Genomic DNA, 16,137 nt, shown 5'->3' with positions numbered 1-16,137 from the left:
CTGCAAATGATGAATGTTCCATTTTCTTGTTTAATCACTTTCTTTTTACTTTTAACTTTCTAGCATCCTTCAAAGCGACTGACTTTGCAGCAAGTTCTATATCATTCCTTTACTAAAGGGGTACAACAAGAAAACGTGTTACAGAAAAGAACCTTATCTCTTACTACACCTGTGATTGCAACCTATCGGGGTGACTGCCAGTTTCATGGTAGTCGTGTATTAAAGAATATTCAACTTGAAGCACCTGCTTCAGTTGATAGTGGAAATGTTACTTTAGCAACTAATTACTCTGGTCCCACTAGTCGCTATAGCACAAGACGTGGTCCTGTAAAAGCAACATTTTTTCCTTCATCTGGCTCTCATTTGCAGGAAGACCAGTCTCGTAAAGCAACTAGTGGATTACATCATAGGAGAGCTCATAGTCTGGAGGATGTGTGTAGAGGCAATGATGAGATTATGAAGCTTAGTAACTGTTTTTCTGGAGAACAGAGTGTTTCATTTTCATTAAAGGACAATGATGTTCCTTCGTCTTCTGTTTATTCTCAAAGAGATCCTGTTACATGTATATCTAGAAATAGCTCTTTAGACAGCTCAGTTAGTGAAAGGAGAACTACTGCTAACTCAACCATGGTTAGTAAATGTATCTAGAGTTAGTGACAATGTGAATTGTAATTTAACACACATGTATGTACATGTGGGTTTTGTTGTACATATACATGTACATGTAAGTAAAATTAGATTTCTTTCTGCCTTGTTTTTGCCTGTTTTCTGCCATTTCTACATGAACGTATGTGTATATCAGATAATTTGCATAGCCAGTGCTACCATTTATGCTCTTGTTGTGTATGTTAGTGTAAAATTACAAATGTTTAATTCAACATTCACATGTACATATACAATGTACATGTACATGTAAGTGTATTTTGTGTTGTAAAATTAATTATGTTCCAAAAAAGTGTCTTATGACATACATTGTACATTTCACATATGTAACTTATACGTGTTCATGTACATGTATGTCTATATACATGTATGCATATTTACATGCATGTACATGTACATGTACTTGTACATGTAGATTATAAAATTTTATTTAAAATTTTTGTGGTTTTTGTATTATTTATGAGACAATTGTAATCGGCATGCCTAACCAGGCAATATGTACTCATGCATGATTGTGCAGAGCATATCACTCATCCTCAGTGAGAAGTTGAAAGGAAATTTATTTCTCTTCGATGATTGAGGTGAAAAGCCTAGCTAGTAACTTAATTAGAAGTTACCACCTTTGCTAGTTCTGTCATTCCACTATGATTCAATACTCTATAAAGAACATTTTATGCATGTACAGCACATTCTTTAATGAGCTGGAGAGGTTTCTGGACAATAAATCAGTATTATTTTGCTATAAGTAGGCAAGTAGTTCATGTACATGTGTGTAGCCATTTTTTCGCAATGGCAGTACCACATCCACATCAATCAAAATATTTACGACGTTTTATGATGTCATAGTTTAGATAAGCACATGTGGTCGAGTGCCCAAACTAATAATTCTTCTTTGAAAATGCTAATAGAGTGAGATCTTCTGATAATGATGGCCTTTATCAAGACTAGTTGACTCCAGGAGCTATTGTACTGCTTATCAGGAAGAACAGGACTGTTTCAAGAGTTAAACAACACAGCCAAAATAGTGGCCATATCTCTATGAATATCATTATGAAACGTCATTAGTGACGTAACTACATTTTTCAAATTCCAATGCAGCTGCTTCCACTTCCGGTCCATTCTCAGTTGGGACATAGTATAGCTTCCTGAGCATGTGAGCACTCACTGTGGCAGCCATGTGACTAGGCGAGACCATTGAACTGTATACTTGTAGGTGCATGTACATGTAATGCAGTGACCAAAAATACCTATATGTGTACCTACAACTAAGTGTTCCTACTGTGTGCTGTTTTAAGTTTTTAAGTATTGTTCTACTGCTATATCTGTATACTTGATGCTGAAGTTACATGGAAAATTTTTTTGTGTAGACTTGTACCAGAGTGCCTGCTTTTACAACTAGTCGTCTTCATCCTATTAGCCAACAGACACGATCTGCTTCAGTTAACATTACTGATGATGGTGCTGTTACTATTCAACAAATCAAAAGTAAAGAAATATTTAAAGTTTCATCAGATGGACAGACAGTGAGTATACAGTTTATGTGTACACTACATGTTAAAGTGAATAGATGTATGTACATATAATCATGATGGACTTTATTTGATTGTTAATTTATTGTATGCTGGAGCTATCATTGCTGCATGAACATCTCATTTTAATTTTTTGTTTGACTTAAGGCATGTGCAGTAGTACTTTGGTGTTTCTAAGTCTATATAACCTATACGTGGAAATTTCCAAGGGAATAAATTTTTGCAAATGATGAATTTGCAGGTTTTGCAAGGCCGCAATTTGTTTACCATTTTGTAATAATTTGGAGAATGAAAATTAATTATTATAATTTGGAGTGTTAAAATTAATTAATTACCATTCACAATTGCAGGAATAATGTAATAAATTTTAATTATACACACACCCATTTGCTAAGATGAATTTATGCTTGTTTTAATTTGTGAGTGACCTCTTGTTTCGTGAAATTTGTGAAAATTTATCCCCTTGAAAATTTCCACATATGGGGTATTTCTTTTTCTGAAGAACCAAGTTTATCTGTATAGTACAGCTGTAGTAGTTGCTTATGTTTTAGTATTTGAATTAAATATACATGCATGTATACAGCTCTTTGATTGAATTCATAGATTGATATAAGCACAGTGGATGAAAGTTCAAATTCTGTTTCCTACTGTTATGAAGAACTACCTAAAAAGTATTGGAAGAAATATAAGTTTGCTGCACAGTTTGTGAACCTTGTGAAATCAAAAACTCCAAAGGTACATGTATGTGTACATTTATTCTTTTGTACATGTATATGTCTAGTACCATAGGTCAAGTTACATGTTTTTTTTGTGACTGCTTTTATTTGCAATTTTATGCTGAGCCCAGCAAATACCATATTATACTCTGAGGTGATTTGAATAAAAAAGGTGCCGTATTGAAGCAAGGCACCCAGTTGCTGTGCTCTTGAGTTGTTGTACTTGGTAATACGTATCCTTGAAATTGTCATAACTGATGGAAAACAAGTTGCTATTGGTGGGTTTGCTACTGAGCTTGGCTCTACTGAAGCTGCTAAGGAATTTTTGGTTAGTGGACTGTAAAGGCCAATTTACACGGCAAAATGAAATAAGGTAAAGGGCAATGTACAAGGGGCAAATTAACGTATATACGTTACAACAGGAAGTGCTCTATAAACCAATGACCACCGTTTAAGTGAGGTAAGGATAGAAATCAGAGGAGGTTGATCATGCGTCATGTGATAATGTCACTTCCTCTACCTACTCTCTCTTCATAAAAATGGAGTATTCTTCCTCTTTTTACTTAAGCAGCAGTTATCTCACTAATAATACCTGCAATTGACTCAAAAACGTCAGAGTATCCAGATAAAAGACTAATAAACATGATATAATTTTCTGATTGTAATGCAGTACAATATTCTTAAGTTGTAACTGGTTTCAGACTTCTTCACCTATCACATTTTATGGACAACTACAAGTCTGCATACACTTTACAAACAAAGAGTAAGGATAAGAATAAGATCTGCCCTTTATTTAAAAATGCAATATCTTTGCCTTTTCCAGAAAAGTGTGGTTTAGTTATTTGAGACAGAGGACAAGCTTTTGCTATAGTCGGTTTCAGTTGAGAAGAAACGACCACCACCCCTTATAACTTTTTTGTCACTAATGCTAGCAAGTTGAAATTTGGCATAGCTGCATAATGGGTTCTTCCGAAAATCCTTACCAATTTTTGAGTTTCTAGGTACTCTGGAAGGTTCTAAACGGGTTCTTCCACTTGAGATGAAAGGAGCCGCCATGACGAATTGTGTACGTCACTCCGATGAATATCATTTGCATCTCATTGCATTTAGTCAAAAATAATGTTTTTCATTTTTAAAATGAAACAAAACATATCAAGCTCTCTAGACCTACTAATATGTAACTAGGAGCTTTCTCTTGAGAATAATTCTTGCTATATCACTCCACAGCCTCCTTAATCTTAGTTGTTCGTCATTGCCAGTACACTCGTTGATTCAGCTGTATTTTGAGCTTTATACCAGCTAAAAACAGGCACCAAAAACAAGAAAAAGATAGATGGAGGTTGCAGCAACCACTGTAGAGGTACAATAGATAGTAAAGTAAGTTAAAGGAGAAGAAATGCTCGAAGAATGACAGAGCTTGCAGATTGCAGCCATGTTTGGGCGGAGCTACACGTGACGTTTTAATGACGAAAATATTGATTTACTTCTGTTTCTTCTCAACTGAAGCCGACTATACCTGCAGTTGACTGAACAGAAGTTATCATGTTTATTAGTCTTTTATCTGGATGCACTGAGGTTTTTGAGTCAATTGCAGGTAATTTTAGTGAGATAACAGCTGCTTAAGTAAAAAGAGGGAGAATACTCCTTTTTTATGAAGGGACAGTAGGTAGAGAAAGTGACATCATCCATGACGCATGACCAACCTCCTCTGGATAGAAATTAATCTATCCTTACCTTACGTAAACGGTGGTCATTGCATGGTTTATAGAGCACTTCCTGTTGTAACCTATATGTTAATTTGCCCATGTGCATTGCCCTTAAACAAGAAGGTGCACCATAAAACCATTCATGCAACGTCATGAAATCACTTTCGTTGATCACAGTATAAAAGGAGGTGCCCTGGCCATAACATGGCGGCCAGATTTAATGAAATTTGAAAATAACAAATTGGCTCCCGCACTGGCACTGTTCTTATCATGGCTAAATCACTAGCAAAATGCATTATAAAGACATTAAAATTAGCAAAGGTGAGAGAGTTAACCTACAAGCACACCTATAAAGCACAGCAAGGAGAGAAATGATGTAATTGACTTGAAGTAATAATTTTACATTATTATCAAATATTATCTTGTATATTCTGAAAAATCTGTCAACAGCCTAAGAAACACGGTCAATGATGCTGTCAGGCAGGTAATAAGTGATAGTGGCAAGGGAATAGCCCTCACTACTACACAGAAAACCAGCCCAAGAACCGCCACCACTGGGACCAGACAGCCCTGCCGACTACCGTATATCAGCCACCATCATCAAGTAGAAGTGGTTCCAGCAAAAGACTCCAACATGGTCCTCATTCAGATCCTAGTACTGGTAGCAGTTGTAACATTCAACGATCTACTGGAAGAAGTAAATACAAAAAATATTATTCTCAATTTTTAAAAATATAAACAATATAGGGTTGAATAGATAAGGGGATGGTGAGGAGCCTCCTCTATCTGTGTACCTCTTCCCAACTGTACCCAGTGATGCCGACAAAAATATGGCAGTACTGTGATGGTAATATACGAGCACAAGAAAAATGCTAGTATATGAGCCTAAAAATATTAATGCCAGCATATGATTACTTTACATTACAAATAATACTTCTGTATCTAGTGCCTAATAAACTTGAGTTACTATTACAGGACTCACAACTGGCATTGAATCGAAATTCAGCACAAATCACGTGACGATCTAAAATTATGAATAGTTTTGACGATGTTGATAATAATAGTAATAATAATAATAATACTAACAAAGAATACCTGTCTGTAACTGATCATCCTTCGGCCGGTCAACCATACCACACTAACATTAACGTATGTTTCCCAATAGCTGATCCTATATCTATGCACAAAATGGCTGCTCTTCGTCCCCATCACCCATACCTTATTTATATATAATCACTAATTTAAACACATTATAACTACCTGAAGTATTGAGCATAGCAGAAGAACTATTAGTATCATGTGACAGAGCCTCAGAATGATTCACTTTTTAAACTAAATCGGCGAGTAAATGAGACCGCAGTTCCAGTGTCTTCTTTTAGTGGCTAAAGACCCCTTAACTCGATCAAGCCTAACTAGAACTGGTCATTGTCTTCTTTGAGAGTAAAATGGAAGTCCATTTGGTACCAAAACCCCTTTCTTCCTGCGTTTTTCCTTGAAGAAGCAACACCATCTAGTGCCGACATTTTTACACATGAATAAAACGGAAACCACCATGCCCAGGGCCCCACCTTTTATACCGCACCTTCTCGTTTAAGGCTATACGTGAGACAGGAAGTGCTGTATAAACCCAGGGCTATTGACAGGGTTTTAGGGGCCTTGGTACAAAGCACAGGGGAAGTGTACAAGTGGTGCGCGAAGTGCGCAGGAAAAAAACTCACATATTAATTAGGGGCGTGGCTTCCGGTAGTTATTAACTAAACCTGGTTTATTAATTAGCTTTAGATCGTCTGCATGTTTTTAGTCAAAAAGAACTCTCATGGCTTTAATGCTTGCAAAATGTCTAATTACATCTAATTCACTGTCGTGGCAAGGTCATTTTCAATGCTTAGTAATAGTAGAGGTACACAAGTTCTGCAAACGGTCTTGAGTGTCTTGAGCCATAATTGACGAGTTTATTAATTTATTATTATTAGTTAAAACATAACTATTATTAAAGTTAAAGTTATTATTAATAAAATGGACCCTGTCAGACAAGGACAAAAACTTATAAAAATGAAGAAATCACTCAACAGACTCCAGTATATTCAGTTTCCTTTCTTGTAGATGTTCATAAGTAGCTAACAAACTACTTTTGTACAGGATATGGGGGCCCTGCCCTCTGCTAATTTTTAGGGGGCCCTGGTTTTTTGTGCCTGCTACCCCCCCAGTCAACGGCCCTGTATAAACCAATGGCCACCATTTACATAATGTAAGAGTTGAACTTATCTCTACTCTTAAGTTTGGCCATTGATTTATATACATGTAGTACTTCCTGTCTTAACGTCTTAATGTATGGCCTTACCTTAATTTTGCAGTGTGAATCAGCCTTAAGGAGGATTAAGTGAAACCTGGGCAATTAGTACAGTGTTACATGTATATAGGCGGTAGCATATACACTATTCATATACCTGTACATATAAGTTTTGAGGTTGATTGTTCAGAATAACTGTCGTTTTGATGATTTTCAGACACTTATAACTCTTTTCCCTTACTTTATATGGTCTTATAACAGTTAATGGTTTACAATGTACGTGTATATGAGCACTCCTTGACTGAGCAGTTCTTCTGGTACCTACATGTACCTTCAGTGGCGGTGCCAGGTTAATGAAACAGGGGGCACTGTAGACAGGAAAGGGCACTATTATGTAGAGAAGAGTCAGTCAAAAATGGCTTGGGAGGCATTTACATTAAAATACTAGTGCTTTAATTAGATTTTTGCCAACAGGGTGGGCCTGTGTCCTCCAGGCCCCCTTAATACCACCAGTGCCTACCTTTAAAGTGGACTTTAATGTAGTGAAAGCATTTGAGAATAATAGGCCGAATTTCTTCTTATATCGTCTTATGTTGCTTCATTAAACTTTTAAACCTGGGAAGCTTAAGTTGGCTTTTACATTATTCCTTTACCCTTGGGTCAAGGACCTCAAAGACAGTTTCAAAAAGAAGCAAGGACCGAAAACAAAAATGATGACAAAATCCTGCTGTAGAGTTCAGTAGAGGTGGGGGATACAATACCAAAGTACTATACTTGGCTTTCGATGCCAAATATATGATACCAAATATGGGAATTGAGTAGAATTGTGATCACGTCCAACCCCACCTACATGTACTTTGACGTCATAATGATGGCCATACCCTTTTTATTATTACGAAGTGTGGCTCATTTCTTTAAATTTTGTTAAATAACTAACTGTAACTTATTTGTGCATGTGTAGTGACACTCAATACCATTGATACTGATACTTAGACTACTTGGTATCATTATTAATCAAAAATATCTGTATTGCTCACCTCTAGAATGCAGCCACTGCACTTGATTGATATACATCTTCAGGCTGTTTGGGAAATAAGGCTAATGTGAGAATGTAATGGACTCCTCTATTCAGTCAACCATCAAATACTTGACCAGACTTGTCGGGCAGCAGTCTAGAAAACTTTTTCTTGAGAGCCTTCATTGAAAGATGCATGTACTTCTTCAGGGATTTTGTGGAATTTGGCTTCAGGCAAGCATTTTATTTGGCTTCTCAATAAAATCAAGCATAAGATTGTGTATACATGTATATGTACTGTAAGTTCAAGGCCGTATTCAATAAATTACAAATAAATAGGTGATTTCTTCCACTACCGACTCGGATCTTGCTCCTGATTTGCTCTGCAAGTTCTTATGATTTGTGTAAACACAGCTAATGAAATTGCTATAACCTGTCTTTGCCACCTTGTTTTTTATGTGACCACAGACGCACTGGTAACTTTCAGACACGTCTGTTGACACAAAATAATGTTTTAATGCCATCTCTTTGTTGCAATTGCAACAATTTTGTTGCAGTTTTAGTCAATTCTTCTACTGTCTCACTTATTCTGAGCCTTGCTGAAGTACTGTATTATGTGGTTAATAATGTGATAAAAATAATGTCATTTATTGTATTGTCATTAATCTATTTCCAATTGCCTATAAGAGTATTACTCCTTCCATAAAGGTGCTCTATGCCTTCAGCATCTCATTCATGATCACTTGACAATAAAAAGGTTGTCCTTATTTTTGATCTTTTGAAGCACTGAGCATCTAGTAATTAATATTATTAATGAGCTGCCATGTTGTAGGATTGGTGTACAGAGATGAATGGGTTTATGCAAGCTCTGACTAACACAAAAAGTAAATTTCGTTGTGGCTTGCTTAATTTACTTGAAAAAAGTAAAGACAGAAGTGCATTTGGCCGATTTCTTTTTGTGCATCTAATCTTCATGCAACTTGGTGGTTCGTTAATGAGATTAAGTGTAAAATGCTCAAGTTCAGAAAAAGTCTATGGTCTATATTACTCATGTTTAGTATACCTTAAGGAGACAGTTATTAGCGCGTACTTATTTTAGCGATTTTCATGGTACTGACATTTGGCTGGTACTTACATGTAATTTAGCGTTTTTGATCATTTGGTATGCATACCGGTAACTAGTAAAGAGTGTAAAACACTTGGGGTGAGCCTAAACAAGCTATAGTATAGATTATGTGCTGTGGTCTACATGTATGAGCAAGCAAGGCAATTGCACAAGTTTAAATGCAGTAGATTTTGTTGCAGGCTCAAATTGCTTCAAGCTTGATCACTGACTCTGCTCCAAAAATGTAAATTTATCTTGCTTACAATTAAAAGCAGTGACTGAACAAAGAAGATTGTCATCTGCTGTGTCTAAGTCTTTTGGACAGCAGTTCAGTTTTATCTTGCTGACTGTTTGCTGTAAATAAGCTCAGAGTTGCTGACAGCCGCCATTTTATTTATTGTGACCACGCCCGCTTTCAATGAAGTTATCAAAGTTAGCACGGACTTAAGTTAACGATTTTTTAAAAATCGCTAAAATTCGCTAAATTAAATACCCGCAAACAATTGTCTCCTTAAGGTATACATATATTTTCACTTTTATTAGACTTGTATAATAGCAAAGCTTTGCAAATGTAACTTGATCTGTGATATTTAGCCATTCAACTTCTTGTGCATGTAGGTAACAATGTATACTGAGTTTGCGAAGTGTTTATTAATGGAAAACGAAGAATTTGAAATGGTAATGTATAATGGTACGTGAGTTATTTTAAAGATTACATGTAACTGTGGACATGCTTATATGTGTATAAAATATGTGATGTTTACATTTAAATGCCAGTCACTGATATCTTGCATTTATGCTATAGAGATTATTTACCTTTGTATACAGTTACGAGCTTTCTCATGTTAAACCTTAATCAATTGCATTGGTTGTTTTTACTTAGACATTGTTTGCATGTACGTTAGAGCTACAGTAGAAGACAATAAAAACTTCGCGTTCCGTTTACGTTGAACGGCCGTTGGGCGTTTCAACGCTATATAAAAAACGTTTACTTCCGTTTACGGTCCATTTTTCCATGGAGCACGTTTTTACGTTGGCTCAACGTTTTGTCCTTGCCTCCTTGGTTTTCTCGAGTTTTCTTTACCCCATAGATACTACTATGCTCGTTCTTGACTGCCGCTCTGGAGATACTACTGTCATATCAGTTCAGTGTGGACCTCAACTCAAGGAGACGCTGTGTGAAGTCGAGGTGTGAAGTACTCGTGTCGTTGAAGGACGGGCCACCAGGCCGGTGTAGTGTCAATTTATTGTGTGATAAGCATTAGTTATCAGTATTATTATTATTTCTATCATTATTCTACTCTTACTTTCAAAAACTTGTATTATATATTATATTTTATAAAAGATTCAAGCGTCATGCATTTTGATCTTGGTACTAGCAGGTCTATAATTACATGATTTTATTTTATAAAATGATAATAATATAATAGCTGCTTCTTTGCTTGACAGAGCACTTTTTCTTGTGACTACTTCTTGTCGTCCTATTTAATCATACAACATGAGATAAGGTGGGTGAATTATATAAAATGCATGTCGCTACGTTTACAACTTACCTGTCTCGTTTTATCATCAACCATGGCTCATAGTCGTTTTGTAAGTGTATCTAAGAAAGCCTGACTCCTGAAGAAACTGTCAGAAAAGAGAAAAGTCGAGCAACGCTTGGAGCGTTGTTCATGATAATGAAAACGGTAGTGCCCAGACCCAACGGACCATGAACGGAACAACCACAATAAAAACGGAAACGGCGCTACCGTTTAATCGCCGTTCAACGTAAACAGAACGCGAAGTTTTTATTGTCTTCTACTGTATATATCAGTTATTGCTTCTTCTTTACATTCATTCTGCATGTACCTTTGTTAGCTTTATGTACTCATTTACAGTACCTAACATCAAGTGGCTTCAAATTCACCTCATATATAATAAGAGCTCAACCTGCTTTTTTATTATTTAGGAGCAGTGAAGATTATAAATATGTATTTGTTATTGCTGTGTGTGTGTGATGTGCCATTTTTGTTGGAATTTAACTTATTTTAAGCAATATCATGTTTTCTGCACAAATTGTGTAAAATATTACATATACTTCAGTTCTTGAGATACCTGCATTATACTAATATTTTATAGTTGTGTAGGTATATGTATCTTGAAAACTACTTGAATAATAGAGTGAATGATAATGAATGAAATAGGTTGAGAGAATGAAGGAGAATGAAGATAATATGTAATGTTTTCTGAGTTTGATAATGTATGTGATGCATAGACATAAAAAAATTATAGTATGAAATGATAGTGAAGAATAGATATGAAATTGAATAGATTTATATGAAGGAAATGAGAATAAATTAAAGTCTAGGATTAGTAATTGTGCAAATTTGTGAATCTGTTAATTACATGTACCAAGGCCCTTATTGTCAACACTTGAAATTTAGACGATTGTTAGGTATGTACATGCACTACATGTTAGTACATTTACATATATGTCTATTGTAGTCTTTTTTATTTATAGGGAATAAATATCATTTAGGTGGAAAAGCAACATTAAGGTGTACCATTTTGCAGGATGATAAATTAACTTCGTCTCTATCTTTCGAAACAGTTCAAAATATACCAGATGAATATCAAGATATTTATGCTTCTGGTATGAAGGTAAAGAAGCCTTGTAGATGTACATGTCTATGCAGTTTACAAATCTTTAGTGTATGAATAGGTGTAAAGATGTGGAAACTGCTATTAGGTCAATTGAAGAGTCAGATGAAACTTTATTACCTATAATTATCAAAAAGTATGAAGTAAAAGTAATTGTATTATGCATGTACATGTAAGTAGTGCAGGTGCTCTAACAGTTTATTTCTTAATTTTTGAATCCAAGTGGATTGTACATATGCATCAGTAGCGGATTTAAATACATGTACAGGTATGTACCGTATAACCAAAAAATTTGGAGGGAATTAAATTTGGTAAATTGGTGTTATGATAGCATTTCGCTAAAACAATCTGTCATTTTCAGCAATTATGTGTATGCTCAGTGGGGCCACAAATTTGCCTAATTAAAATCACCCAAAATTAGCAATTCATCAAATTTTAGTCCATCCAATATTTCTCACTGTACCGTATTTATGCGTACATGACATGTACAGTTTGTACATGTTTCTACTTATGCATGTCCATCTACCATAATGCACCTTTTTGCACACAAATTTTTGTTATGTAGATTCAAAATTTTAGTATACCAAAATTTTTATAGCACAAAAATTTAGTCTGCTACAGCAAATTTTTGAGATATTAGCTTTTTTACTTTGCTTTTTCTTGGCATTACTGATGTGTGAAGATAGAAACAGAGACCAATTTACGAATATTAAATAAAATCATTAAATTGGCTACTTTTGTGAGTACTGCAAACTCCACTGGACACCTGAACATAATTAAGAATGTGTCTGTTGACTATATTAAGTCATACATGTTTTTAATGATCGTGGGCATAAAATTGTATAATTATTATGTTGATATAAAATGCACAAAAGATGTTTGTATGAGATTTTATACAGTACAAGCCAATAAAAACTTCGCGTTCCGTTTACGTTGAACGGCCGTTGGGCGTTTCAACGCTATATAAAAAACGTTTACTTCCGTTTATGGTCCATTTTTCCACCGAGCACGTTTTTACGTTGGCTCAACGTTTTGTCCTTGCCTCCTTGGTTTTCTCGAGTTTTCTTTACTCCACAGATACGACTATGCTCGTTCTTGACTGCCGCTCTGGAGATACTACTGTCATATCAGTTCAGTGTGGACCTCAACTCAAAGAGACGCTGTGTTAAGTCGAGGTGTGAAGTACTCGTGTCGTTGGAGGACGGGCCACCAGGCTCGGTGTAGTCTCCATTTATTGTGTGATAAGCATTAGTTATCAGTATTATTACTATATTTCTATCATTATTCTACTCTTACTTTCAAAAACTTGTATTATATATATATTTTTTATTTTATAAAAGATTCAAGCGTCATGCATTTTGATCTTGGTACTAGCAGGTCTATAATTACATGATTTTATTTTATAAATGATAATAATATAATAGCTGCTTCTTTGCTTGACAGAGCACTCTTTCTTGTGACTACTTCTTGTTGTCCTATTGAATCATACAACATGAGAATAAGGTGGGTGAATTATATAAAATGCATGTCGCTACGTTTATGACTTACCTGTCTGGTTTTATCATCAACCATGGCTCATTGTCGTTTTGTAAGTGTATCTAAGAAAGCCTGACTCCTGAAGAAACTGTCAGAAAAGAGAAAAGTCGAGCAACGCTTGGAGCGTTGTTCATGAAAATAAAAACGGTAGTGCCCAGACCCAACGGACCATGAACGGAACAACCACAATAAAAACGGAAACGGCGCTACTGTTTAATCGCCGTTCAACGTAAACGGAACGCGAAGTTTTTATTGTCTTCTACTGTAAATATAAAATGCACATGTATAATGCATTTACTTTAGTTTTATAAAATCGTATATAAACATCTGGTAGGCATTATTGACCTTATGTTTTGTATGTTGTTGTGTTTTATATTATGTGTTTTGTTTTGCTAATCTGCATGTATACTAATGCATGCTAATAATCTACATAATATATACTACATATACATGTATATAAAAATTTATTATAATAGACGGCCAGTTAAGTGTGTACCTCTGTTTTCCTCCAATAACACGAGTAGAAAACCTCAATTGTCTGCTCCATCGATTTTACAATCATCTTTTAAGGTAAAGTGAATGTCCTTGTATGCAGTACATGTATAGTTAAATTCTTTAAACTTAACGTTGCTTATTAAACAGCTGTTTCCAATAAAAGCAGTCCCTTTTGTGACACATTAAAAATGTTATATACATGTAGGTGGTAGCCAGGCCTGGGGTCAATTACAATTAAATGTAATCTATTACTATTACTATTACTTGAAAATTTTAACTATTATATTACTATTACTATTACAGCCTTTTTTCAAAGTAATCTATTACTATTACTATTACAACAAAGTATATTACTATTACAATTACTATTACAATACGCCATAGATTTTTATAGGTTACTAATAAAAATAATCTACTTTTGAAGCCATTTTATAGTTTCTAATTAAGAATGCTTTGTTATATTTATGATAAAAAGTCTCAGTACTGAGCAATAGTTCCTGGCTAACGTGCTATTTTCCTATTGTTACTTATTAGTGTAACACTGCAAGTAATAGCTATGTAATATTGAGATTACATATTACTTTGACCATTATTACTATTACTATTACTATTACTTCCTGTTGCCAAAGATTCTATTACTATTACTATTACTATTACTTGGTGCCCTGTAATCGTTACTATTACAATTACTATTACATATTACTATTACCCCAGGCCTGGTGGTAGCCTACATGTAGTATATTGAGGTTGGTTTTTTGAGATGGCGGCTGTTTTTTTATGATTTTCAAACACTTACAACTCTTTTATCTTACGTTGTACAACCTTATAAATGGCTTAGATGAGCTCTCCTTCACTGAGCGATTCTCCTGGTACCTTTTAAGTTGACTATACTGTAGCGGGAGCTTTTTGGAGAATAGGCCCAAATTCAAATTTCTGCAAAATTCTTCTGACTTTTTCTTCTTTCATCTTCTTCTATCAACACGGAAATCTTTAAGCTAGAGAACCACTCAAGTTGGCTTTTACATCATTCCTTTGAGCTTTGGTCAAGGACTAGACATGTGTCTTCGAAAAGAAGCAAAGACAGAGAACACTGGAAGACAAATTCTAGCTGCAGCACTGCGTGGGTTTGTGGTTTGACGCCATTTTACTTTATGCGCACGTGATTAGCATGAATATGATTAACCTAACCACATAATCATATCAGAAACTAAATTATTAATTTAAGAAAAAAGAATGGAAACAAGTAAATAAGAAACATTAAAAATGGAAAAGTAGTTGGATTAAATTGGAAAAAAGTAAAGAAACAAGAGGGTACTCGCAAACTGGTGTGATAACAAATCCTATACCACTGCATGAAAGACATGGCTTCATAGTTGTTATGTAGTAGCCTGTGTAGATGATTACAATGCTGTCAATGCTTTTGGGTAGTATTCTTCATTCTGTGTTTTAGGATTTGTTATCACACCAGTTTGCAAGTACCCTCTTGTTTCTTTACTTTTATCCAATTTAATCTTACTACTTCTCCATTTTTAATGTTTTTTATTACTTGTTGTAATTTGTAGTCATAGTGATATTTGTCTGCTCACCTGATCACCATGTTCACTTGTTATTTTGTAAAAATAATTGCCAATTCCGTTGTCTTGGCTTGGTGCAGTCCTAGTTCTATCACCTTTAATATTATAAAGAAAATACAAAAAGCCCAGTCTTGGCACATCTTGGGCTGCGAGCAGATGAACCCAATTGAGTGACGGAGGACTATGGAGAGACTTTTATGTCACGAGTGCCACAAAGTTGCCTAAAAAAGGTGGAAATATTTATATTCAGTACAAGCCAATAAAAACTTCGCGTTCCGTTTACGTTGAACGGCCGTTGGGCGTTTCAACGCTATATAAAAACGTTTACTTCCGTTTATGGTCCGTTTTTCTATGGAGCACGTTTTTACGTTGGCTCAACGTTTTGTCCTTGCCTCCTTGGTTTTCTTTACTCCACAGATACTACTATGCTCGTTCTCGACTGCCACTCTGGAGATACTGCTGTCATATCAGTTCAGTGTGGACCTCAACTCAAAGAGATGCTGTGTGAGTCGAGGTGTGAAGTACTCGTCTTGTTGGAGGACGGGCCACCAGGCTCGGTGTAGTCTCAATTTATTGTGCGATAAGCATTAGTTGTCAGTATCATTACTATATTTCTATCATTATTTTACTCTTACTTTCAAAAACTTGTATTATATATTATATATTTTTTATTTTATAAAAGATTCAAGCGTCATGCATTTTGATCTTGGTACTAGCAGGTCTATAATTAAATGATTTTATTTTATAAATGATAATAATATAATAGCTGCTTCTTTGCTTGACAGAGCACTCTTTCTTGTGACTACTTCTTGTCGTCCTATTGAATCATACAACATGAGAATAAGGTGGGTGAATTATATAAAAT

The 16,137-nt window shown here is 35.1% G+C and overlaps 1 protein-coding gene and 1 long non-coding RNA gene across 3 annotated transcripts in view; one reads left to right on the top strand and one right to left on the bottom strand.

Annotated features, from left to right (window-relative positions):
• The window catches only part of LOC109588157 (serine/threonine-protein kinase PLK4-like), a 49,050-nt gene that overhangs the window by 11,256 nt on the left and 21,657 nt on the right, over positions 1 to 16,137 (top strand). The window contains exons 9-15 of one of the 2 annotated variants that reach the window (XM_020004338.1): positions 64 to 630; positions 2,031 to 2,186; positions 2,796 to 2,927; positions 9,643 to 9,715; positions 11,528 to 11,667; positions 11,718 to 11,803; positions 13,680 to 13,773. In XM_020004338.1, coding sequence (XP_019859897.1) covers positions 64 to 630; positions 2,031 to 2,186; positions 2,796 to 2,927; positions 9,643 to 9,715; positions 11,528 to 11,667; positions 11,718 to 11,803; positions 13,680 to 13,773 — 1,248 coding nt within the window. The remainder of the gene's footprint in view (positions 1 to 63; positions 631 to 2,030; positions 2,187 to 2,795; positions 2,928 to 9,642; positions 9,716 to 11,527; positions 11,668 to 11,717; positions 11,804 to 13,679; positions 13,774 to 16,137) is intronic. The other variant, XM_020004343.1, reaches the window with a different exon arrangement.
• LOC109588169 (uncharacterized) lies at positions 10,357 to 13,470 on the bottom strand. The gene is made up of 2 exons (XR_002188000.1): positions 13,216 to 13,470; positions 10,357 to 10,505 (listed from the first exon to the last, which is right to left on the bottom strand). It is a non-coding gene; the product is annotated as an uncharacterized LOC109588169 (long non-coding RNA).

This window comes from Amphimedon queenslandica, unplaced genomic scaffold (genome assembly GCF_000090795.2).
Source record: "Amphimedon queenslandica unplaced genomic scaffold, v1.1 AMPQUscaffold_13512, whole genome shotgun sequence".
Lineage (NCBI taxonomy): Eukaryota > Metazoa > Porifera > Demospongiae > Haplosclerida > Niphatidae > Amphimedon > Amphimedon queenslandica.
The sequence above is the reverse complement of the archived record's forward strand: the minus strand, read 5'-3'. Positions and strand labels throughout refer to the sequence as shown.